Below are 27555 nucleotides of genomic sequence, written 5' to 3' on the forward strand. Positions count from 1 at the left end.
CGATCTGGGCTAATGAAGACGAGCATACGCCATACAGTGTGCTATGATGGAAATTTTGCCCAGACAGCGGCACTAGACCTACTTTTATATGGAGTTGCAACTGTCAAGATGACTTTTCTGTGCACGCCAATGTGTACACGGGACTTCGGTTTTTCGTAGCTGACAAACGACTAGACCGTTGTCCTTGTCAGGCCCTCCGTCCTGCATCACTGTCAAGGGGGAAACCACGCTGGAAAATGCTATGTTTATTGGTAATATGTGGTTAATTTAAATATATGTATATGTTATTTGCAAACAACTTGGAGAAAGTAGATATAAAAAAAACAAGAAATGAAATGGAGTTTAACATTTTACATTTCTGCACTAACTGGGATCAAATCCTATGAAACATGCACATACTTTTTAAAACATAATTTTTTGTGTATTACTAAATTATGACAGAACACAATTTTTATGGGAAATTATGCTCTATGATATTATATAATAAGGTATAATGTGTTAGTTTTTAAGTCCGCAGTTTCGTATATCAAATGAAAAATTATCTGTTTCACTAATGTATTTTTTGAACCATATGGTTCACTAAGTTTATGTAGATATCTTGTGACTCGTACAGACAAAGTATCCAAATATTTCACCATGTCAGTAAAACTAATGTCAATGAACCATTAAAACAATGTAACGAGAAATGTACACGCACGTAATTTACCATTGAGAACACCATAACGTCAAAAGGGGTCGCTCGTGGCGCGAACAAACCAGCCACGTGACACACGGCCTGTTCGGATTTTCGCGCGCTCATTAATTACCCGTGAGATGAAAAGAATTCTAATGACAGTAAGAGGTTGTAAAACTTATAACGCCCGTCAAACCAATTAATAATCAGCCCAAAACTTGAAAACAATGTCTCACTTCTTTTGGGAGTATTGTGACTCTTCTGAAGCGAGCACGTATGGTAGGTCGGTTCGCGGTAACAGCAGACTACGAGCGACCGGTGATGAAATATTTAGAGCCGTTAGGCCGAGTAATAATGGTAGTCTCCTTGACAGAAAACCATACCCAACATTCTAGCGTTGAAATATGACTGAACGTGAACTTACGAGAATGAAGCCGTCCTCATTTCAACAGTAAATAACTTAATCCTCGAAGATGTGCTGAAGGAACATAAATTATCCCCTAATAGAATTAGGCAGAGTTAAATTAAATACACAGGCATGGTTCTAATTCTTTTTTCGCCAGGTTAACTTCAAAGCCGCTAAAGCATTTGATTGATTTAGAAATTGATGAACTTTGATAATAGGTTAAATTTGAAAAGGCATAAGACATAAATTTTCAATATTATTAATCATATTCTTGAAGAATTGATATGATTTGTGATCCTGTGGGTTATTGTTTCATCTGTTGCGGTATTTCACAGTCATAACGTTTAGATCCATGCGGATAATATTGTTTTCCTAGCAAATGACAGATTGAAAACTTGGGGAATAAATTAATTCATTCAAAATCCTAGTTTGAAAGATGTTTAGGGTTTCTTTAATCCCACTCCTGGAGACTCGAAAATATTTTAATGAACTAAAACTTCTATTAAAGACATTAAAATCTCACCAAGAATAATATTAAATGGGAATCATAGTCATTAACGACTATTTCACCCTGTAGAATTGCTAAAAGTGGCAGCTTTTAAAGATGGCGTTCTTCTAGTCAGATGGTATTTATTAGTGTCATTAGAGACAATTACAATATGGATAGATAAAAAGTAAATAGCATGTTGGAGTAAGATCTGTCACACATTTAATCCATCTTCAAATTATAACGTTTCAGTTGAATTGTCCAATCGGGTGAAAGAGGTTTGCGTGCTGCTGTTACATCCGTCATGCGCGGGAAGTGATTGGGTGACGTGGGGAAGTGCATGGAAGTAATAAAACTTAAAGTGTCATGACACAACAAGGAACACTGTAATCAAGTCGGACATGATCTGTAGTCAGCCACTACCATGTTGAGAAAGATTAGGCAGCAGACGGCCAAACTTGACAATTTTCTCCTAAAAATATTGTCCAATCATTGTCTTGCCTGTCATTATGGTTCACAAAGCAAACATTTTCAGTGCCACTAGGCTGAACAGGGCCATCGCTTCAACGCTCTCGGAACACCATAATTGATGACATCACGGAATATTGCTGACATCCCACCATTTCTGACTAATCCTGAAATTTATCAAATTGTGTTTAAAAAAATATAAAAACACCTGGCATAAGCAGTTGTGATATATTACGACTATTATCCCAAATACTGTTTTCGTTGCTTTTAATGGAGAGAAAAAAAACGGAATAAGAATGACGTTTAAGAATCTTGCGTAATTGGCGACTGGAAAGCTTTCATATTACACATACTATTTGAGTCGTTTAGACGTAATTTATGTCTTATATCCTTTGCTATAAAACAAAGGTAGTTGTTAACATAAGTAGAAAATGTATATCAATGTAATAAAAACTGACACGACGAGAATTTAAATGTGTAAAAGAGCAGAAAAGTTCGCGGCGATAAAACAAAGTAATAAATAATTCAACCTAACACCATTTTTATTGTTTGGTTTATTCGGTTTTGTACATCTGTGCTTTATGTTGACTGTCTATTCTCGTTTCCCCTACATGTTTAGGTTTGCAACTTGTTTTTTGTTTGTATGGTTTTTTTTTTTGATTTTTGATGGTTTTGTTTTGTTACTTAGGAGAAAATATTGGATAGAGTGGGTCTTTGTCGGAATACATTTCTATTACTTATTTTAAAGGAGAGAGAGAGAGCGGGGGGGGGGGGTAATTTAACATTGTCAATTTCTTTTCTCCTACATGTTTAGGGTTGTGTTTAAAAGAAGTTTGTTTTTGGCGGTTTTGTCTTGTAACTTGTCGTGGGGTTGAGGGTGTGCTGGCTAGGGTGGGTCTGTGTCATAATATAATTCTTGATTAGGATTAATTTAATTTTGTTCATTTTTCGACAATTTTCATACAAGGCCATAATACAAGCATTGTCGAACTTCAGTATCAATTAATGTACAACCTGAAATAAGAATTGGAATTTCATCCTGTCTTATAGTAGTAGAACACTTGATACCATTTCTGATTCTCGTGGCTAACCATTATACTTTTTTTAAAAAATAATTGAACGATTATTATATGTTTACAAATATCACCTATCGGCTAAATATCTTCTAAGTGATGATTAATTTTATTATTGGTTACGTTTATTATATCAATAAAAATTTTCAAATTGATTTTTCTCTCATTTAGACTAGACAGTCGTATTAAGTTCATAACATATAAAAGCTTATATCTTATCAATGTAAGTAATGTAATTAATTTTCGTGTCTTTTATCCGGACAAAATTTTCATTGGTTACTTTCTTGTTTTCTATCTTTTTTTCTACAGTGTCATCTAATAGAATATCAATCTCGTTTTTACATAAATCAATCCAATAATATAAAAAGACGACATCGCTTCCTTTTAAGTTTTGAGAACGTCTAGAAAAGGTGATGTTATCGGGATGGTAATTCTTATTGGTTGTCTGAAAGGATGGCACCAAAAGGTTTTGGCGCTTCCATCGATTTGTATTTAAGACTATTGGGTTATCTGGTTTGAAGTCTAATCCTGCTGTCTGACTATGATGAATCGTTCCTGGTTCTGGCTTCCAATATTATACCAGCTTCCAGGAATAATATGCTGATATTTTGATTATATTTTCCTACTCCGCCTGATGAAGTTAATCTAGGGTCTTCGGTCTCATCACTGATGGTCGTGATACGATTACAAGCATCGCAGACAATTTTCTTTGGTTAATATTCAGCTAGTGCTTTTCATTGGCCTGGAGTTTGGGATCGTAGCATGCAGACCTAACCCCCGCTGTTCTTTATATCATGGGCCAACTTTATTGGTTTTGTCATTAATTATTATAGAAATGTTTTTTCTCTCCCTCAGCATTTGGTTGATTTTTTAGTCGATGTTGCACAGATTGATCTTTTGTTTCGCCAACATGCCCGGGAGTCATATAAGGCGCTAAACTTTATCAGATTTGTTTCGATACAATTTCATAACAAATAATAAATTATGTAGTCTTTAGCTTTTTGGATATGAAAGTAAATCAATTATAAATTAACCTTTTTCATATCTCGTCATCCAATTTGATTCATGTAACGCCTGTGATAATAATTCATCTTTATATAAATTGAACAGATATAAATATGAAAATAGGAATCAGTCATTCTTTCTGTCTTCAATTAATTACAGACGCTTTCTTGAAATTTCAGTGAAAACAATAACGTTTCCAACTCTTGTTATACTACATTCATGTTACCTCTTAAGAAAAACTTTATTATTATTCTAATATAAACAGCTGTTTGAGTGTAGATGTAAGCGAATAATAATCTGGCCTGTTAAAGAGGGTTTTTAATTTTGAATTTAGTATCTTATATAAATAATGACATTTTAATCGTTAATATGGATAAAAACAAAAATGATGCCACTTATTGCTGCTGAATTATAACAGAAGATTTATACGATTAAGCTAGTGTCTTTTTATATAATTTTGATCTAATATTTCCATAATTGTACGTTACATATATTTCGTATTATTACAATAATCTTCCACCTTTTTTACACAACTTCAAAGCTTATGCAATAAAGGCTAAAAGCGTTAAATTAAATTATTATGCATTTTCCATTTCATACATAATCACTATCGATGTAATCTTAGAACAAGTCCTAAGCTCTAAAATAAGCAGCATGACTGGGTGTTTGTGTGCAAACAAATAAGCCAGTGAACTAAATAGATGCGAGGCTTTTAAAGAAGGTGTCTCCGGCGCATTCTTGTTACATATTTGATACTAATCCAGGGTTCATTAGTGAGGCCAAACGGCGAACAACACATTTACAGTTTGTTATATCAACCTCGATGGAAGCGGATGTTTATCTCCAGATAGATTCAGTATCTACCAATCCAGCAGTAAATAACTACAGGATATTCTTTTTTTGTGCAGAGAAATTAAGTAAATCCTGAACCAAATTACTTTATATAAGTTTTGGAATTAATCACACATTTAATATCACATGGATAAATGGATATTATCAGGTATATCTAAGGTATCATATAACTTTAAACTGCCAAATAAAACTGTGTAAGATTATAGTAAAAATATACCTTTCCAGTAATTTCCATTAAACTCAGAATCTCGAAATTAAAAAACCCCGATATATTTCCAAATCAAAAATTGATGAAGTGTTGCAAGTTTTCTGAGCAGAACCATATTTTATGCTTAATTATATGATTATATGGGTATTCCCACTTTAAAATGTTTATATTTAATTTTGAGCATGATTCTATAATCTATTTAGTTCTATGAGATTTCTCAAATACGAATGGACACGAATTTAATTTGTATTTTTCGGTAATCCCAATCTTTATTAGCCCGGTTGGTGTAGACAAGTAGGACGTCAACCCCCATTCGATTTCAATTCAGTAATCTATACAGCCCCACTCACCTTGTATTATTATGCAATGTGTTGTGTTGTGTTGATCGTCTTGGGCGATACGTCGATATCTCTCGTTATGCCACCTTGTTGTACATAATAATCCCGGATACGGCGACATATGTCACAAGCTAATTCTTTAAAAGCTAGACTCAAATTCACCACATGGTTAACAGTTTGTGAATCGAATACTGAATACTATTCAATAGTTTGTGGTGGTTTTGCCTTCGATTCATCGTATTTTTGTTCAGGTTTCTATAGAGTACAGATCCGCCAAACAATGGCTATATGTGTTGTACGAGGAAACGCTTGGCTTTATAAAAGACCGTGTAAAATAGGAGCACAAGAGTTGTGAGAGGGCCATAAAACGACCCACGATCGTAAACACGGTGTCGAAGTGGAGTTAAAAGGGTATTAAATAGCCCATTGCTCGTAACTCATTCACTATTGTAGTTTAATGTGATTGCTATTCACAATATTACCTTTCATCTTTCTAGTCTAATCGGTAATCGTTCACACGATAACAAATCTCTCTCAAACTTGCCTGTTTAACTTCAACTCCCAGTCAATGTAACAAATGTCGAGATTCACAGTCACGATTTATGAATTTCAAGTCTTACGTTGGAGGTGTGTAGCTTGTTTGTATAATATACTTTCAATATTGCATACACTTTCGACTTCAAGATACATCAGATGGTGTATATGCACTCCGATCCCTTTAGTTTTTATCTTTAAAGAAATACCTGGAAATCGTTATTCTCAAAAATTCAAATGTGAATTTGAAAATTTCCAATGCTGTTTAATACGATATTAGTATGTTTCTAATACAGTAATTTGCCATTTACATGACAACATTGTGTTGTGTGTAGATATTTCCCAAGAGTTCCAAATCATACCGGATGACTTTACAGATTGATGATCAGGAATGACTTTTCCTGTTAGCGGTTGGTCATGGTGAATGATATTTCCATTGCTGAGACCATTTTAGCGTACAAGTGCAACGCATTTAAATTCAGGTGAACTGCACCTTTAGAGATCCAATTTTATCTTTAAAGGTTATTGACGTCTAAGAGGAACTACATATGTTGTGATAAATGTCTTTTTACCTAGAAATTAAATCTGGTTGAAGTATTGTTTTGATATCCTTCACCGCCATATTGTTACGAGATATCAACGTAGAGTCATATTAGATATTATCTAATAGCTTTAAGATTACACATAAAGTGATTTGATATCTCTTCAAGTTTCTCCGATTCTGTATGATGAATTGTAATATTATTCAGCTTTCGCTAATTACCAACCGCCACCGTATCTCTTTATCGCTTAACTTAACGTGTTTTTACTAACAACAGAGATAAGGATTTTTGTGATTTTTTAACTTGTCTGTCATTACCCTTCTTCATTAATTTACACTGTTGATATGGTAGGAGTAGGAAATGTTGCATAAATCATTATCATGGTGCCTAAAAGTCTACGATTTCCGTAGGAACCATGGTTTTGTAATTGTAGAAATTCTTGCCGTCAACTGCGCTTGATTACTTCACGACGTTCGTTTAGTCTTTTATTTTGGTTGCTCTTTTATGTTTAGATTTTAAAATATGTTTAATTTTCATTCGTTTGACTGTGGATAATGGGTGAGTAAAATGCAACTGAAATAGTTGACTTTAAAGATAACTTGATGAATGTTTACAGGAAACTGCTTTATTATATTTTTAAGAGTTTGGGAGAAATAGAACACGAAGTGTACGACGTTTTTGGAACAGTGTCGTGTGGTGTTATTTAAGAGCCTTAATGTGCCACACAACCAACGTGTTTTTAACAAATTTTAACAAAAAATAGGACTTGGAAGTGTTCTTTAGATAGTAATTCGGATGATTAAAGCAGACACCTTGGTGTTCTTGGATAGAAATGAAATATCAGGCAAACGTTCTGAAAATAACAAAGATGGCGACATGAAATCGATAGAAAGTAATGGGAATTTCAGATGGTCAGAATATTTTGACCAATATACTTTTTTTTGGTAAGACCACTTTTTATTGTGTATAGCCTGTAAGTGTAGGCTGGACTATTGGGCGGTTAATTCCCATTTTATTACAACTTATCAGATAGATTTTTTGCTTGTTTTTGAATTGATATCATGACACATAATACAATATTGTGGATTACGAATATTTTTCTAAACACTGATATTCGGTTGGTTCATTGTCCCATGTGACTCCAAGTCAATATCTGCAACATTTGATTAACAAACGATATTTTAAATTGCTATTTCATACCCATAACTCGAAATATTATTCTCTTGAATGAACGGGTTGGAGTAAAAATAGGGGTATGTTCTGATAATAATGCAAGAAGTTAAAATATAGTGAAACTGTAACACTAGGGTAAATACTCTGGAGTTCAACAATAGAAGTGTGAAGACTATACCTAGTCCACAGCCTGCGGTAATATATCATAATTTTTCATCGACCCTCTCCTTTCTTCTGACATGAATAGGAATGAGAAAAACATTAGTTATGACAAACAATGTTGTTTATTTGTCCAGAGCGATTGGTTGAGGTTTGTCAAATGGTTTAAACATCATGCAAAAGTATTCTTTTCATCTACCTACTCAATTTGAACACTTGTGGTGAAAACCCCACGAACTGTAGTATTGTGTTGAGTGGAGCAAATTTAATGAACAATGTGTGCTATCGGGCAATGAAAGTTATCTCCCTTTAAGACAATTAAAAGTACAAACTAGCATGCCTTGTTTATTTGAAATATGTGAAATGGTTAAAACATTACTAAAGAGCGCTATTTTCATTTATTTATATAATTTGCGGTACAACGTGTTACTGTGTGTGTGTCCGCCCTACTGTAATGTCTGTGCTAGGAGTTGTCCTTATTTAATGATCTTAACTAAAAACGACGTTCCCTTTAAGTTAAGTACATGAACCATTGTCTCTTGCTTTTTATCATTTTCCTGTAATGCAATGAAAACGTGTCTATTTTGTTACTTTTCATTTATAAACTTTACAACTGAAATTATTTCAGTTTTTTGTGTCGATTATTTAGATCTAAACTGTTATTTTTTTACTGGACGATCGTGTTGATTTAAATACGTTTAACCCATTGAGTGTACGTAAATCATTAAAGACATACATCTATGTAAATCAGCCATATTACAATATCCATTCATGGAAAGTAATTTATTAAATAAAAACACCCTTTTCAAAACAACATTATGGAGAAAGAAAATTTAAATCTTGATTTAGTCTAACATATCAAAAATATACATATATCATTTTTTTTCTACTAATGTGTAGTATTTTGTAGGTTGTCATTTAGTGGGGTTTCTGAGATTAATGAAGGAATTCATGTTGTGAATTAGAAAAAAAATCCCGTATGTTTTAATATTATCTATAGCTTGGTGATCGTAAATCATCTGTTTGGGTTGACAAGCCTATCAAAGTGTATAATAAATCTCATTTATATTTTATAATACTCGCCGTACAAGCTATTCCTACAGGGTTTGTTCTCTGCAAGATATTCACTGGGTTTTTTGAATTGCAAGAGCGCTATCATACGTTATCGCAAATCCCCATATAACCCACTACAAGTATTGATAGTAAAATGTTTTACAATATTACATGCTATCACACTCACACTTTAAGTAAGTTATTGGTTTATGTGTCACTGATAGTACAGGGAATAATGTAAACTGACAAATCTGGATCCCATTTCAGAAACTTTCTGCCATCTATATATTAATCAACAAATCTTTTAAATATTTAAAGGGACAGTAACTACGAGAGCGTCAATATGAGACTAACATATTGTTTTTTTTATATTTCATGCTTAGTCTAAAGAAAGTGAAGTTGGCTTTAATGTGCACTCAACCCTAAATAGACCATTTCGGAAATACCATATTATGGTATCTATATATTTAGATAAATCTTTTACGCGCAGGAGTCTTCAGCAGAGGGAGGATCCGGACAAAAGCCGCGATGTTAGACAGGCGACCCTACTTGTCGCGTACAAAATTGAAGTGGAAAGCACAACAACCTTTGACTCAATGACAAACCTTATCAGACCCAAACAGCATCCGAAACACACCTACCTCTCATTCCACATATATAATTTTGACAGGGCATTTATTTATCATTTCTACCGTAAAACTCTTTTCCAAACTTTCTTAATTTGAATCTAATTAAACATCTGCTATTGAGCAAGAAATGATTCCCAATTCCGTCCATCAAAGGTAGGCAAAGGCATTGCTGATGACAGTCTTGACAATTTCCTATATTAAGCTTTCATGAAACAATCTCGTTGATATGTTTTGAAAACGTTTGTCAGTTCAGTTCATCACATTAGCTACCAACCGATAAAGCTGAATCAATAGGCACATTTAGTCGTATTAATTAAACATGAATTTGTATAAAGACGTGTGTTTTATGGCCCGCTAACAGGTAATAGATTTTTATTGATTATTGTATAATGTCCATTGATACCTCTTGTTATCACTGCAGGATATCTTTGCTCATAATATACATGTAGTGTGTGTGTTAAATCGACAAACGAAATGTCATAAGTCGTGCCAGATTGTCGCAAATTAATGTCAAAAATGAATTTAGTACTACGATTTCATCTGAGCTGCCCATATAAGTGGTAGGATATGCTATTCCTTCTTAAAGCATCCGATTCCGGGTAGACAAAGGCATATTATTAGTATATTGAGGGCTTTCAATTATATGGCTTCCATAATTTCAAAAATCTGCCACTATCCCCCTAAATAGGAAAAGGTATTGGGTGGTCTTGAAGGATTTGAGCATACTCTTTGACAAATATTGGCTATAAGGTACCATTTTGGACAAATGTGTTACAATGTTTCCCATATGCAAGAATAAGTGATTATGTTATTTGAACTATAATATTATATGCGTATATGGTCGGTTGGCACCAAAATTTTAAACATCGTACAGTGATTTATATTGTACACCTTACTGCTCCACCGAACCCATCCTTCCCTTCTAGCCTAAATAAATGTACTGTGAATCACTGCATGAATTGTTCTTCAATATATACACAAATTGGTCTTCACTGACTCCATTCAACACGCGACATCCAGGAACTGAACCGGCATCACGATTTTAGCCCTGGATCCGCGCCAAAAAAAGGATCGGATCATAAATTTTACATTTGAATTGTATTAATTAATCATAATGGTGTGTTGTGAGTTTCCTTTATTATAGTTAAGCTGTTGAGCGTTTAAGGCAAAAATCAATATGGCCGCCTCTTTTGTAATAAGACGCTCTTGATGATTGTAGATTGCTGTAAATTAACTTCTTCGATCAACAATTTGATTCAATCAACAATAGTCTACTTAACCAATTTACTTAATCATATAATAAATATCTTAGTAGGTGTACGTAAACTTTTCTTTGATCATTGAAAAATTCATTATAGTACAGGCTTACAAAGTACAAACCTTGCGATATAAGAAAGCATCTTCACACACAAGCGTGTGGTAAACACGGAATTCGCAAGGAGACGCTATGCCCAGGGGCTTTTTTATTGCAGACATGAATGGTTTATCTGAATTGTCGATAACGTCTTATACAAGAATATCAGTGCAATTCCATTGTTTATCCTAACCTTTCCCCTATCAAAAATTCTAGGGGGGTTGGATGGTTAGTGTGCGCGCGCTGTATCATAAAGTCTGTCATTGAGTCGACTGGCGTGGTTTCGAATCCCCAGTTGTACGTGACGTAGGGTCGCCTGTCCAAACTCGTGGGTTTTCTCCGGATCCCAAAATGACCTAGTTTAGTCCCGAAATGACCTAGTTTGTGTCGAGTGGACGTTAAACCCCATTTTTCTCTCTCTCTCTATTAAAAATTCTACAATCAAATAAATGATAATATATTTTAAAGTTTTTCTGTTATTTTTTTCTGTTTTTTTATTATTATATAGACATTGAGCTTACGATTTACTTTGGCGAATTGTGTGTGTATCGGTGTCTTTTGAGAAATTTGATCCATAGAAGACTTCTTCTCAACAAAATATATATTTCTTGAATCAATGTGTTAAAAATATCAGTTGAGAATATGCAATTATAAAAACAGAAGTCAAAGAAATATTTGACTTTTATGTCGTTTCATATTTTACATATTTCTGTTTATTTAATATTAAATATAAATGTGAAGGTTGCATAAATACAGATGGCTAATAGATAACTAACTTCTCTTATTTCATTGTACACTTTCGCACAATACATATCCCTAATCTTTCTCATCGAGGATATAGTTTCACGGTACAGTCTCAATATCAATTGTGGGCTGAATATTCCTTAAGGTTTGTTTTACCAGATATTATTTTACATATCTCTTTCACGAGATTTCGGGCGTAAACCAAATTTGTGTGTATTGTCCGTTGGGTGTTCATTTACATGACGATTTCTCGTTTATAAAACTGTGATCGTGCACGTGTGATAATTCAAATGGGTGTCCATTGTGAGACTAATATCTGTTTGTTTGTTTGTTTGGTTGTTTACATCGTACCTTCATAAGTCATTGGTTTATGTTAGTTTATATATAGGACCATTATATAATAGTAAGTATATTATATTAAAATATTGCATGCTAATCAAGCTAGTCAAAGAGGGACAACTCTGTAATACCGCTCCCCAAATTAACTACACCCCTTCCTTTATGCGACAACCAATCAGAGCGTGACAAAGTTCCGGCGTATTGACACTGTCTAATTTTGATTGGTTCATAGATGTAAAATGTCAGTTAATGCAGTTACGTCGGGGCGTTAATCTATAGATCTAAGAGTGTCATGTTACACCGGGCCAAATTGACTGTCAGTTTTAAAACTTGATATAGCTACACTATGTACAGTGAATACAAATTTAAATATTAGATAAGATTTGACAACATTTTTTCTTGTTCTTTGACCCGTACTGAAACCATACATTGCGCCATATAAACTGAACACAAATGTATAAGACAATAGTGTCATATTAATGGCGGTTTGTCATTTTTGAAAAGTTGTGTATGTGGGTCTTGCATGGAAGATTTACCAGCATGGTGATTATTTACATCCATTTACTAATAATTTAATAGTACGATATTGTCGTTTTCTTGACAACCGTTTTCGGGTGCTTTATTGTTCAGGAAACTTAACCCCTTCTAAAATTAAACTATTTCTAAATTTGTAAATGAGAAACCGAGAAGTCATCACGTGAAACGGACCTTAACGGATGATGGATAGTATAGTAACAGAGCAATGTATATGTCTACGTTTGAAATTGGCGGGAACAAACAAATTTCAACAATTCCTTGAAATCAAAGCCAAAGATATTTCTCAACTGGCGAATATTTTTAGCTTTAATTCTCTCAATTATCACAACCATCCCGGGAATTTGTAACATGAGATATCTAGTCGCAGCAGTTTACGATGGGAAGAGTTGGGGTAAAGGTATCGCTCCCTGAAACACGCCAATCACAAAACTATCAGTAGAGTTATACTGCAATCACATCTGGGAAAGAGCATGTCTTTGGTTTTTATTGCACCGGCACCATCGGTACTGTTCTGGTAGTCGAGTCTTTATAGCGTACTTCCAGGAAATGTCTGGATCCCATTAAATAGGTTGATATTTAAACATTCTGCATCGTAAAAATAAGGATGTGTTTCATTGAAAGACAGCAACTCTTTCATGTGAATCTGTATTATCAGATAAATTTTGTAAGAAATCGCAGATCCCCTTTAAATTGCGGTGCAATAAATTGAGCCACATTATTTAAATTCAAAGTAATTCGCCTTGTACATTTGAAAGGAGTGACAAATATATGGAAAACTGTATTATACAGATCCACAAAAGAGATTGACGCTTTCGGCAGCTGAAATACTGTTTCAACAATATCATTGCCTTACAAAGCTAAAATAAACGATGCTACAACTGATACCACTCTTAAAGCTTATTTCTTTTCAAAGGAAACAAGTAAGAATAGGCCTACACCATGTGTGACATTAAAGACTACTACAACTCTTGACTCAATCAACATGGACTGTTTATAAAACCTTCTCACAGACTTGTTCACATTAACCCGGTTCGCTGCACTTATATACATTGTAACCAATACGTTTACTAAAGCGACATAGTTTGTTTTTTCTCAGTAACCTAACTACTTTCTTTTCTTTTCGTTTCGTTATTTGTTTTCACAATCCACAATTTGATTTTTGTTCCACCATGTTTGTTTTTCATGTGTCAGGATTCCGTTGCAAGTATTCGGTGAGTTTGCCGATAATATACTTGTCTTAGCAAGATCATTTTTGAAGATAAAAGTTTTTGGCAATATCTTGACTTCTCTTTGTGTTTCAGTTACGTGCGAAATCGTTCATATTTCTACTTGTGAATTTTCTTTCAATCCGCATCAGTTACAAAATAAACAGAGATTTGAATTGTTAAACATAATAGAAAAATTCCATTGTTTTAGGAACACAGAGAAAGACAAGTATGAGAAGCTGTAATATTGCCTCAAATATAACTGTTACTTCAAATTAATCTAACATTTCTCTAAGGCATTGTGTGACTTTGTGGTATCAGTAAAGATCAAATACATTAAAGTGATATTAAAATATGTCATCTCATAAAATTTTATATTATTTAAAGAAGTTTCTAGAAATTGTTACTTTAACAAATTTATTTGAAATATTTTTGAATTGATGTCACAAGAGGCACACAATTTACACATTAGAGAAATAAAAACAACACAATATATTTCACTGTTTGCTTAAAAGTTTATTTTAATAACATAAATAAATAATATTAATATTTTACAATAATATGTTTCTACAAGGTAACAATTAGTTTGGTTTTATTTTTGGGGTTTTTTTTCTTAAAAAAAAAGAAAATATTGTCGCTGTATATTATATTTTATAATATAATCATGTCACAAATGAAATAGATTTTAGTCTCGGATCCTGGAATATTTTTAACTTACTATAATTTAAGATGTCACACGCGTTCTAATATATTTTAGTTTTAAAATTAATTTCATTTTTACTCACTGAAAGTTTCTGCATTTTGATCCACACCGACCAGGCCCTGAAAAAAGCACAAGGGATAACAATATATTAATATAAATATTAATTGTAATGTTCATGTTAGAAATGATATTAAATTATCAAAATTATGTTTATAGCTAGTAATACAATATAACAACAATTTATTTATTTTTTTTAAAAAAAGAAATATAGATAAAATGTTTTAATAGTTTAATAAATAATCCAAAATACAAAAAAACGTGGTCATAAAACATTAAATTCATTACACATTTTATGTTTTTAATCATGAATTATTTCAACAAATAACTATTAATATTACCAATAAAAATCTTAATAAAATAAACGGATAAATCTTGAAATTGACAATCCGATTTACATAGTTATTATGTGGAATTTGTTGTTATTTAACGATACCATGTAACGGCAATCTAATCCTCATTATGATCTAATAGTGGTTAATGAAGCATTACGAACTAAATTTAAACCCCACTCTCTAATATTATCAATTTATTTAACTATTAGTTAATAACTGTGTTGTTAATATTGTGTATTTCACGTCTTGATTGACAGGTACGCTGTCAACTGCGGACATAAATGAATTTGAATAATATGCTTTATTCCTACGTTTTGTTAAAACGCACCCATCCTAAATACTAATTCAACAGATTCACTCAATCAGGAAATATGCACCGTTTTACTCACTGTTGCACATTTTCTATTCACAAAATAAATACTCGATAATCTAGAACTAAAATGATATGGTCTCTCTTCCAGGGTCAAATACCAACAACACTAGTTGTGTCGGGGATTTTTATTGGTGGACTTGGATCACGTGATTAATGTTGTTCTCGCACGAGAGATTTCTACTATATATATCACGGGGTAAGTAAAGCCTATATATATACGCCACTATTAACATTAATTGAACAATCTTAACTGCGGTTTATTGCAGTTATGACCCAGAATGAATGGAGAAGCATTAATAGAGTATAAATCTGTACTTTATTATATATTTATGGGAACCTCTATAAGTATGAATGAATGAAAGATCATAGTATTTTTTATCCGATTCATGGCATGAGATGCGTCATAAATTGTTTGCGGCTATAAATTACCCTTTTATAATTTTATTGGCAGTCAATTGCTGTAATTCTTTTAGCGGAATACGATATATTTCTCGCTCCCGTAATAACCGTACATTATCTTACAACGATAAAATAGGCATGTTAATAGTTATTGCAAGTCACTTACCGTAGACAGTTATTGTTTTCGCTTAGTTAAACAAAATATATATCTAATATAAATACTGCACCGACATATTTAAAGGTACATTAAGTCATATCCAGATATATATATTATATTAAAATACCTCATTAATATCAGTGGAAATATAATACAGAAATTGTCGTTTAATATTATTTTGTCATCCAGCTTGTAAAATAAATTTTAAAAATGCCTGGTTTAAATTAATTTTCAAACAAATTTTTATGATTCTGTTTTTTGATATAAAATTGTCACTTTAAATTGAAGAGATGGAAATGTGATTAATAAATATAGAAAAGCTAGTGAGCGTGTGTTTGATAGACTTCAAGCCGTCATATATTTCTGTCTACCCCTACATGTTTAATCCTTGACACGGTAAATTTATCTATAACTTTATTTATGAGAATTTTATGTTGGAGATGCAATAATTTACATGTAAAAGTAAATCTAGCACAAAGATAAATAAGATTTTGTTGAAATATTTTTATAAATTGTGAGACAGTGATTACGCTATTCTGAGCTACTGAAACAACAAAACATCCCTCAAGTATATATTGTCACTTTAAAGATGTATATTTCTTAAAGCTATAATTTTTAAAAACAATATATTAAATTAAAACATACAGCATCTTTTATTTTTTAGATTTATATTTCCATGTTGACATGATTGCTTTTTTTAAAAAATAAAATATACAGAAAAGAAGGGAAAATGAGATAGAAAGAGAAGCATTGATTTTTGTGTAAAACGTCACTAAAACCTGTGTACATTATACAATGCATTACTTAATATATTACGAATATATTACGAATTCATGGTGTGAAGTCTGTATAAACTATGCGTCTATTACCACCCATATGACAAATTTGAAATTCATGGTCAAATATGGTTTCTAAAGGCATATCAACTACAGTCATATTTCTTTTGCCCGTTTGATCTTTTTTTGTATTATAAAAAACGAAGCGAAAAGGAGTGAGGTCTGGCAAAGCAAATTGTATTATAAAAAGATTCAAACATTGACGAATGATAAATGTGAAATAAACGAGAATACGAGTAGTGTTGGATATGATATTTGTGTTGGCGATGTTAACACACCGATCTGTTCTATATATTCATAAATTTTATACACACGTTGACTTAAACGATTACCCCACGACACAAAATGAATAAATAGATTTACATACGCTGTTTTATATTTTCGCCAGACAACCTCAGAATCGGCAGTCTTTGATCACGAAGGCAGAACGTCTGGCTTTTCTATACTAACGATCTTTGCAAGCCACAGTCGGTAAAATTCGGGTAAATGTTCTATCGAAAAAAAGTATTTTAGCTGTCTCATTTGAACTCGCAATAAACAGACCTGTATATGTGTATGTTTCTCCGACACGGCAGAAACTGTGTCAAGAATATCATATTTCTAATAAGCCTATCTATATCATGTTTTAGATAAACGATACATAAATTATCATATCGTCGAAATATCATTATACAAGTATCAAATTCAATGACAAATGTTATGAATAAATGTATAATATCAATATATTTTCATGAATATTAAATAAATAAATTATTTATTAAATATAATTAAATGAGTTTTTGATTTCAGGATAAATATTAAATAAATAGCTGTCATAAATTTATATATTAAAAATTGATTCGTTTTAATAATAATAATAATTATAATAATAAAAAATAATAATAATAATAATAATAATAATAATAATAAACATATCATGTGTAAACAATAATAAACGATAATGAAAAAGGGGACAATTAAAGTATTTTAAAGATAATAGTGAATATTATTTTAATACTTAATGCTCTTATTATTATTATTTTAAATATATTTACCATAAATCACTAGGCTTATAAGAAATAAATTAAATATTAAAAATCTGTAGCTAAATTACGTGTGCTCAAAATAGCCTTTTTACATTAAAAATATGTTTTGCTTTGGTTTATTTTCTGTTGTTTTAATCTGTCATATATATTTAAATGAAGTAAAATAAAAGTCGTTAAAAATCACCAGAAGCAATTCCAACGGAAAAAATCCATTTCCGACAATTTGGACAATAAAACTTGAATTTGAAATAAAAAGAAGAACGGGAATGTTAAGAATCTCTGTGTTTTCATATACATCATAATAAATCTGACAGGAGTTGTCTACTAGTTTCTAAATAGGTTCCGACATATACATCCATAAAAAGGAAAATAACAAGACGGCCGGGCTATGTTTATTTTAAATAAATGTTTTTACATAATAGCCAATGACCCCATGTAATATTTCTTTGTTTTAAGGACGATGACCTATATACCCATATAAATCTTAAAAATATATTAAAATTATATTTTAAGCTACAGAGGATGTTCTATTAATGTTAAAAAATCAAATTAATCGCCCACGTGGAAATATTATTATCTAATAAATTTAACATTTATCCTTTATAATGCTTCTTTTACTATAAACAAACAAAATGTAAAAAAATAAAATCATTGTTATGTTTTAAAAATATAAATCATGGCCGTTAATCGACCAAGAAATGTCTTTTAGCCGCTTTAAAAAATAGGACATTTTCCGCATATTTGAACGTGACTAAACTATAGTTAAACACGAAGGTGTATCGATCGATAAATGTTCTGATCGATAGAAAAAGACTATTGATCAATTTGCACATTGATTAAAATTTGAAGAAGCCTGGTTTCCGTTAGCAATATGGCGGACGGATATCGCCCGTACTGTATATGAATGGTGGGATTGATTTCAGAAACACGGGGTGAATAAAAGTTACTTCGGTTCAATGAGCACCAACAATGACGCTATTTTGACATCCAAGGCAGAATAATTATTAGCTTACTTTAGATGGTGGCTTTAATAGAAACTCACGAAATCGTATACTATAATTTATTTTGTTATTAAGAAATTGGTTGGTATATTTTTTGTCATCTCATGACGGGCTAGCGTATCTAAACACCCTATTAATACACAATACCTGTATGTACATCGTATTTAGAAACTTAACTTTGAAACTGACTTCTATCGCTCCCATTTTCTATACCCCGTAATCTTATTCACGCTACGTCGCGTTCACAAGACAGATATCGTATTCTTCCCTTTCTTATCTATCCCTTAACTGTAATGGAGTAAATTTCTGTATTATAGTATCTACTCTCCGTTGGTTTTACATAGTCATCAACGAAATTTATTCAATTCCATATGACTACCATTTGACACGATAGAATCATCCCCACGTGATCCGTTTCGATAATATAATCTAACCACTATTATAAAACGTATCAGGTTTCATCCCAGACATCTTTAACGGGTATAAGATTAAAATAAATGAAAAACATACCCCAACATCCAAGCAGTATTCGACGTGTTAAAAGAAATCCCAAATTTTTCTTTCGTTCCATTTCCGATGTGATCTGTGTCTAAAACAAAAAAGAGAAACGCTATGGCAGGACTCCGTTTAAAAGACACTGTCGTCGGTACGTCTTTTGTTAAAATGTGTACATCACTTGATTTAGTGTTTTAGCTGTGTACGGTAGTTTCATGTGTTTAGTGTGATAAGCACATATCCTGCACGCAAAAATTATTCTTATCTCATTAAGAATGATTTATAATGTTATCACAAAGGGCGGTAGCTTTGTTGGGAATGCTTTGTAGGGATTTTGAAACAATTGTGGGGCAAAACCTTAAAAGCCAACAATCTGTGTGCCCAGGAAAGTATAAGAAGCCTTAGTCAACATTGTTGTGATATCTTATCATCGGGGGTAAATATTCAAAAAGAAATTTGTGAAACTTACAAAGATTTTCTGCACTATATCCTTGACAAGTCGCTCATGGTGGTATCCTAGAAGTATACTACGTCCCATGTTCTCAGCCTGTGAAAATAGCAACTGAGACGCTATATCTTCTTAACAACATACCAGTCTTGTCAGTGTTAATAATAGAGGTCTATCTATATAGTTGTTAACTCGTCCATGTTCTAACTTAAATCTGCACAGAATGTTAGAATCTACTGTAAAAGTATTGAGTTTGGGGGAGCAGTAAATAACATTTAATGGGTGATGTATAGCTGTCGTATTGTGTAGTAATGGCTTCACGTTATTGTTAAAACCGCCGATCGCGCTTCATTGCCTCGTATGATGGTTTTATTCCCCTCATAAAATATACCTTGTCGTTCAATAAAACTCCGACATTGGCATTTGAAAATCTTTGTATTTTATTTTGCAGGTCTGACGTTTTGAGCTGTTTATGAGAGTCGAGACCAAACGTTAATTTGTTTGGTGGTTTGTGGGAAAATTTGGATGTAGCCTCTAATAATCACCAGTGTTGTGTTTTCATTCAAAGCCTCTGTAATGGAAGGCAATATGAGCGCTTATATGCCTAACTCTTACAACCCAATTGACAATTCATTGATGACGCAGTGCAATGGTGGCCAAACGAATCTCACAAACGGTCCTGATTATGCCGCAGTTCGGCAAATGACAAACTATCATGCTTATAGTCCATACGGGGCTCAGCCCACCTACCCACGTTTCCCACCTTACGATCGTTTGGAGGTACGGCCCATTAACTCACAACAAAACCCAGACTATTATCAACGTCATTCAACAAGTCTACCGAACGACAACAATAACTGTTCCGATTACTCCAACCTTCAACAGTATTCCTCCTACAAACAGCACATAACAGGCCCTCGATTTATCGAGAAAGACTGCAGCCCCCCTGATCTCACACATCCCGACTCCCCTGACCATTCCCCTCATGGTTCAGATGGGTTCGGGGGAGGGGAGAACCCCGGAGAAGATGATAAAGAAGATGATTCCACACCAGTCCCAATGTATCCGTGGATGAGAAGTCAATATGGTAATAAAACTAAACTAATATAAAATACCCCTGTAACCGTCCCTGACTTTGATTATGAATTTACAAAGTATTGCTTCCTCATCTAAATGGAGTCTTGACGACAGATGTCTGCTATGGATACACTTATAAAAACGGCCCGTGTCATTAAATACATTGGTCTTTTGTTAAAAACTTAGGAATAGACTTTTAAGTTTAATCTCAGAACATTCCTTTGGCGTTAATTCAGTTCCACATACATTTCTTCAATACAACTAATAAACCTCTAGTTTCCTAGTTCAGCCAACTATTCTCCAAAATCTGTGCCAATATTCTTGTAGTACGTTTTACTCAATTATATAATGAATGCATGGAGTTATTGTGGATTGAGTAAATTAAATGCATGGAAACCATCATGTTAATATGATTGCCGCGTGAGTGGTAAATTCTTGCTTAAGGGGAAGTAACTCCAATGATCATGTTGGTCACAGGCTACGTACACACCAAAGTGTATTTGAACTTACTCCAATACAGAAATTTGTTTCAGGATTCAACTTGGATTTATTTACGTTTAATATTCAGTACAATTTTCATTTGGAAAAATTAAAAAAAAAAAAAGAAAATCGTTTAGATCAATGGTGGTAAACGATTTAAAATTAACTCGTGAAATAAATTTGATAGCATTTAGTTATAACATATAATTGGTTTGGAAGAGGATATCATTAACGCACAAACAATGCTTTGCTTAAAACGCAAAACTTCGTAACATTTTTGTAATAGTAATTTTGAACTTTAAAGTGCTTGTGTTCTTTTTTATTAAATAGCTTCTATCTTTTGCATTTCAGGTCCCAACAGAAAACGTGGTCGACAGACTTATACACGATACCAAACATTAGAATTAGAAAAAGAGTTCCATTTTAACCGATACCTTACCCGAAGGCGTAGAATAGAAATCGCGCATGCGCTTTGTCTGACGGAAAGACAAATCAAAATTTGGTTTCAAAATAGACGAATGAAGTGGAAGAAAGAATCAAAACCAGATGGAGGAAGTGACGAAATAGAGGATGAAAAGGAGAAATAAAATAAACAAAACCATGAAATCAAATGTTATTTAAACAATCAATTTTCTGATCAAATGGCGCAGAAACAATCAATCACGTCATCAAGGTGGTGACGCTGCTATTTGACTGAAAGTAAATTGACATTCATAGACTCAGAGACTGTGCTAAAATGTCAATAAACCAAAGATTTTGTCTCAAGCCAAAGCTGTGTATACATTTTTACCATTGAAATGCTCGAGATAGGGTAAACTCGGTCCTAAGGGTAATTTGATTAAACGGTATGATGCTTAATCACGTATCATACATATTATTATTATAAACATTAAACGTTTTGTCTCGTTGAACTATAGTATTAAATGTGTAATGTGTTATGTTCTGTATGTGCTACCGTACAATATTATATTAAGATGTTTGTAAATTCATGTAGATTTGTGTTTGTATGCTCTGTGACATGTAGAAACGTGTCCAGATTTCGTAATACCTAGAGTAGTGCCGAGCTGTCTATAATGGTTTATGAATCATCTGTAAGATAACATGAGTAAGTTTACCTGGCGTCATAAATGTGGCTAGAATCCATTCTTCTATTCTTTTTTCGTTTGTTATGATTACCCATTAGTTTAAATACTAAGTGCTAGATATTTAATAGATATGTTCATACCCTAATCTCGTCAAGATATCTAGTGATTCCATTGTATATTCTAGTATATATATATAGCCCTCATATGGCAATTTGTATGGTAACGGTCCCGTTTCTCTTTGCTTTGAGGGAACAAGGTGGAATCATCGGGGTTACCTCCTCTTGGGACAATACGTATTTAGAACACACGTCACTCGTATGAGTAATGGAAAGTAAAAAAAAAATATTTAACCTATATCAATTATCCACGTACTTTATATTGGATTGATCACACTGTGGTTGGGGAACAGAAATGTGAAAATAAAATGTTTAACACAAATTTTGTAAATTTTAATATTCTAAATATTTACAATAAACTTTGATAAATCCGCATCTAATTCGTACAGCAGACCCTAAAAAAGAAAATGGTGATGCACATTTGCAGGATGTATGTAATAGACTTTCCTTGTACATTTAATTGTGAATGTGAATGATTACAAGGACTTCCTTTCAGATAGTGCTAAATACGAGAATTCCTTTTAAAATGTCAACTTAAATTAATTTTATTTTGTAAATTGTATCTCCTTTTTCACTTGTATCTTTCTAAGATTTATTTATGAACGTCTTAAATTATTTTGTGTTATCTATGCAGGTAAATTTATGATATATATGCATTTTTAAAACGGCGAAATACTCAGTAAAAAATGAATTATTACATCTACTCGTTTACAATGACGTATGTACACAACAGTTGGTGACGTCGATGAGAGTTCCGACGCCCAGTGGAATTAGATTTATTATACAAATCGCCGCTGGATTACTGGTGTTCAAGATACCAGGATTGCCCCGGTAGTGTCTTGAAAACGAACATCAAACGAACATCAGTTCTAATAAGTCTACTTTATTTAATTTCTGAGGGAGAATGCCGAACCTTAAAATATCATCTAATGTTGTTGCCTTTTAGGGATTAAATCTTTAAAAGTTTAATTTCTGAGGGAGAATGGCGACCCTTAAAATATCATCTAATGTTGTTTTCTTTTAGGGTTTAAATCTTTAAAAGTTTTAAGATTTTATCCACCGTTTTCATTTTTGCCCCATAAATAAATGGAAGGCATTTTGTTGGTTTCAGTCTTCATTCCAGTTCTAGAATTATACCTTATCTATATTTGACATAAACTGGAAAACCATCATAACCCTGTATTATTTCGTTTGTTCACAAAATGAAAAACCAATCATTGAAGAGACATTTCCCTAATACCTAAATTAAAGGATATATTGAAAATTAGAATAGTTTTAGATCATATAGTTGTTAATTTATATATTGTACATATAGTTGTAGAATGTGTTGATCAAAACTCCAAAATGTGTCAATTTCATCGCATTTGTTTTACCATTGCTGTAAAAATCCACAATAAACTAATTGTATCATGTAAAATCGATCAAATAAAGCATAAATCAAACTCTTTTGAATGATATATGTAATTTCTGTATAAATCCTTTCTTTTTTGTGACATTGGTATATTATATCAATTATGAATATTATTTCCCCACTATTCTAATGAAGACAGCTTAATCCAATTATACCGGAAAATATATGAATTAATACTTTAAATTATCAATGAAAACTTATAAATTAATATTTTAAATTATACTAATAAATGGATATTTTAAAATCGTTATTTATTTAATTTATTAATTTATTAATTTATTATTAATTTATTAATGTATTTATTTATTTATTTATTTATTTCGATATTTCAATAAAAAAAACAAAATCAAAATAACTATATGAACAATAACAATTCCCCACACCTTGGAAAATTAAGAAAAATAAATATAGGAGTATATTATTTAAGAAATCGTACATTTTATATATTTATTAGTCTTGATTAATCATAGAGTAAAAGGTGCAATCATACAGCTGAAAGGTTAATTTGAAATTTATTACACGTATCATAGAGACGCCATATCATTTCTTGATTAAGCAAACTGCGCGTTCTTGCTGCTTTTAATTCAGTATGTTTGATCTATGCATGAACATGAATCAATTCAAGATTTAGAAGCAATAAAATTGACACAATTGAAAGGTATTTGCGTTCATGATTTCGCATAATTCTAAACACAATGATTCATAACACAGGAAGGGCCCAGCATTAAGCACATTGTAGTAAACCTAATTCTTGCATATCTCGCAACACACATTGTCCATATTAAAATTGTCACGCCTCTAAAATGAATTATCTTGTAATTACGGCTAAGCGAGTGTCGTTAACCCTTTATTTTTTTCAGAGCAGAGGTTGTGGGTATGCGTCTCTGAGTCAGAATGTCAAATATCTTAGCAGACCACCGACCTATAGAGGAATTATATATGCATAATTCTCAAAACATTATTCAATGTAAAATGAATGCCCTCTATTTAGACATTTCGGCAAGAATTCGAATAAGAGCAACAAATAATACACGCTATGCAAAACCAATTTAAGTTTCTGCAACAACCTAGCCGATGAAGACGGGCATACGCAATGCAGTGTGCTATGAGGGAGAGGGGCATGCGATATGCAGTGTGCTATGAGGGAGTGTGCTATGAGGGAGAGGGGCATGCGATATGCAGTGTGCTATGAGGGAGAGGGGCATGCGATATGCAGTGTGTTATGAGAGAAAGTTTTAAAATTTCTCCCCAACAGCGACGTAAGGCCTGGTCTTATTTCCAACTGTCTGAGGTCTTTAGTGTGGTGCAAATGTTCTAGACACCTCTCGCTTGCACCAATGACAAGGCTAAGCCAGACTAGAAAGTCCCGAGGAACTATCTCGAACCAGGGACCTCATAGTCAGTGAGCTAGCAACATACTCATCGAACCACCCCTACTCACACTTAATTTATTTGGTCGTATACCAGGCATTTGTAATTCACTGGATATCATTTCCAGATATTCAATAGACAATGTAGGGAAGGTGCACAACAAAACACAGACATAGAAACATAATAATGGCCAGAGTTCTAAAATGATTTCAGGGGGTTGGGTGTGGCCGAATGTTTAACGCGTGTGCGTTGCATCATAAGGTCTGTCATTGATTCTGGTGGCGTGGTGTCGATTCCCCGTGTGTACGTGACAAAGAGTAGGATTTTCTTTCCTCCCACTGATAAAGAAACCTACGCGCAAGCGAATTAATGAAATAAAATTTGAACGATGCGTTAGTTCCGAAATGATCTAGTTTGTGTCAAGTGTACGTTAAACCCAATCTTTCTCTCTCTCTCTCTCTCTCTCTCTCTCTCTCTCTTGTAAAACAGTTTATAACATTTAACAAATTTGTTTTCTTTTATCCAAGTTACAACAGAAAGAGATTGTTAACCATCATTAACATGTTGGTAATTCTAAAGAATTGAGAAAAATAAACCGAAAACGAGATAGTTAATCATGACTCTCTCCCTCTCTCTCTACAGTGATCTCAATAGCTTTATCTAGATATTTAATATAGACAATGAAGGAAAAGTGTCCAAAAACCACAGACACAAAAACATAACAATCGACAAAGAGATTCCATTAGCTATTAAAACCACAATACGAATATTTTGATTCAATTCGAATTCAAGGCAGTTGTTTTAAAGCTAATTAGTACAAATATACCTCAAACTGATCCAACATACCATTGGAAAATATAATACAAAGTAAAATAAACGAAGCTGTTAATATTATTTACCATAAGGAAAAACAATGGAAATGGTAACTCTTTTTGGACTAGTAATAGTCAGAGGCTATAAATATGGTAATTATTCTCGTGAAGCTTGTTCTCGGCTAACTAATGATTATAGTTATTTGTTTTGGCTAGCCCTTGCACATTTCATCTCCGTTTTCTATGTCTATATTTCTTTTTCAAGACGGATTGGAAATGTGACAGCCTGCACCTGAAACATATGGTGTTCGGTCATATGTAGCTAAGATAATATGCAAAAGAACATTCAACACTTTTCATCAGCGAGGGAGCAATAATTCGCCTCATCGCTTAAGACATTTATTTTACTTTGACATATTGTAATGTCGTTAACTACTGGCCATCACACTCAGTTGATTATTGGATTACACTTCTTCCTTTCCTGCCTTCTTTTTCTCAGTTTCTTTCCTCCATTCTTCCCATGATTCCTGGTCTCGCGAGATTCGAGTTTATTTGCTCCTTTTGACAAGGCGCCATTGTCACGTGCTGATTAGCCCCGTTGTCCACTTGTGTAAGGTTCAGTATCTAAATCTTAATCAGGCTTTGATTAGCTGTAAGTTAATTTGGAATATCAGGATGGCCAATGGACAGTCTAATGAAGAAATATCATTTTTGCCTATGTCACGACCATTGTTGTCTTGTACGGTTGATTTGTTATTGTTACAATCAAAACATCGCCTGTCCTGGACACAGAAAGTAATTCACATTGTTCTCCACCCAGGCGAACTAATTGGTCAACGTTCGGTCCAATTCTTTAATTGAATTTTGCATGAGCCAATATTCCGTCCAATGTTCTAATCGGATAACACCATGCATCATACATGATTTATAAGTTATATACGACAAATACGACAACAAAACATGCACTGAACAACAGCTACTCAGATTAAAAGAGAGAACTAATCGATATAAAAGTTAAATGTTTGTGGAGATTTCTCAAAATTTAATATATAAACATCCATCAGTCTCAGGCGTACTGTGAATTTCTCGGAGTTTGCATTATGGGATGATCTTTACAGAATAAATCATACTAGGGGTATACTACAAGGATCACATTTAGGGTCTCTCGTTTTTTTCTAAATGGGTCATAAACAAGGAATGGGAATCATTATACACAGATTATCACAATATTTATTGAATTTATTAGTTAAAACGTTATATTGGAATTGATCAAGTCAAATAAACAAAAGTTCACATTTCCATCTAAGAATTTTCTTTCCTCCAGAACCGATAAAAGGGGAATAACTCGAAAATAATCGATACACTAATATTTAATGTTCTTTATATGACTAAATTAAATGCAGCAGATTTACTTTTAGAATTTACACTAACCAGTTTTAAACCTTCTTTAACTACGCGAAATTAAAACGTTGGAATGGGTTGTACGACCGTTTTCCATTATGGCAATATAAAATTTTCAAAACGGTAATAATTGGAAATAATTGACGAGTAAGCAACATTAGTATAAATAAGACATACTAAGAATGCTTGATTTT

General features: G+C 32.8%; 1 protein-coding gene and 1 long non-coding RNA gene across 2 annotated transcripts; one reads left to right on the forward strand and one right to left on the reverse strand.

Moving 5' to 3' along the window:
- Positions 1–14348: 14348 nt before the first annotated feature.
- On the reverse strand, positions 14349–20065 carry LOC126820533 (uncharacterized). The gene is made up of 3 exons (XR_007679997.1): positions 19630–20065; positions 19176–19254; positions 14349–14601 (listed from the first exon to the last, which is right to left on the reverse strand). It is a non-coding gene; the product is annotated as an uncharacterized LOC126820533 (long non-coding RNA).
- A 119-nt stretch (positions 20066–20184) lies between these two features.
- LOC126820532 (homeobox protein Hox-B6) lies at positions 20185–23818 on the forward strand. Its single transcript, XM_050548554.1, has 2 exons — positions 20185–20695; positions 21517–23818. Exons 1-2 carry the CDS (start codon positions 20185–20187, stop codon positions 21750–21752), a joined length of 747 nt encoding a protein of 248 aa, XP_050404511.1. The 3' UTR covers positions 21753–23818.
- Positions 23819–27555: the final 3737 nt, after the last annotated feature.

The sequence above is a fragment of the Patella vulgata genome, chromosome 5 (genome assembly GCF_932274485.2).
Source record: "Patella vulgata chromosome 5, xgPatVulg1.2, whole genome shotgun sequence".
Lineage (NCBI taxonomy): Eukaryota > Metazoa > Mollusca > Gastropoda > Patellidae > Patella > Patella vulgata.

What these genes read in the sequence shown, in the direction of transcription:
- LOC126820532 (XM_050548554.1), top strand. Translation starts at nt 20,185, where the DNA reads ATGGAAGGCAATATGAGCGCTTATATGCCTAACTCTTACAACCCAATT. An exon ending in GTGGATGAGAAGTCAATATG is followed by an intron (nt 20,696 to 21,516) that starts GTAATAAAACTA and finishes TTTGCATTTCAG; the next exon opens with GTCCCAACAGAAAACGTGGT.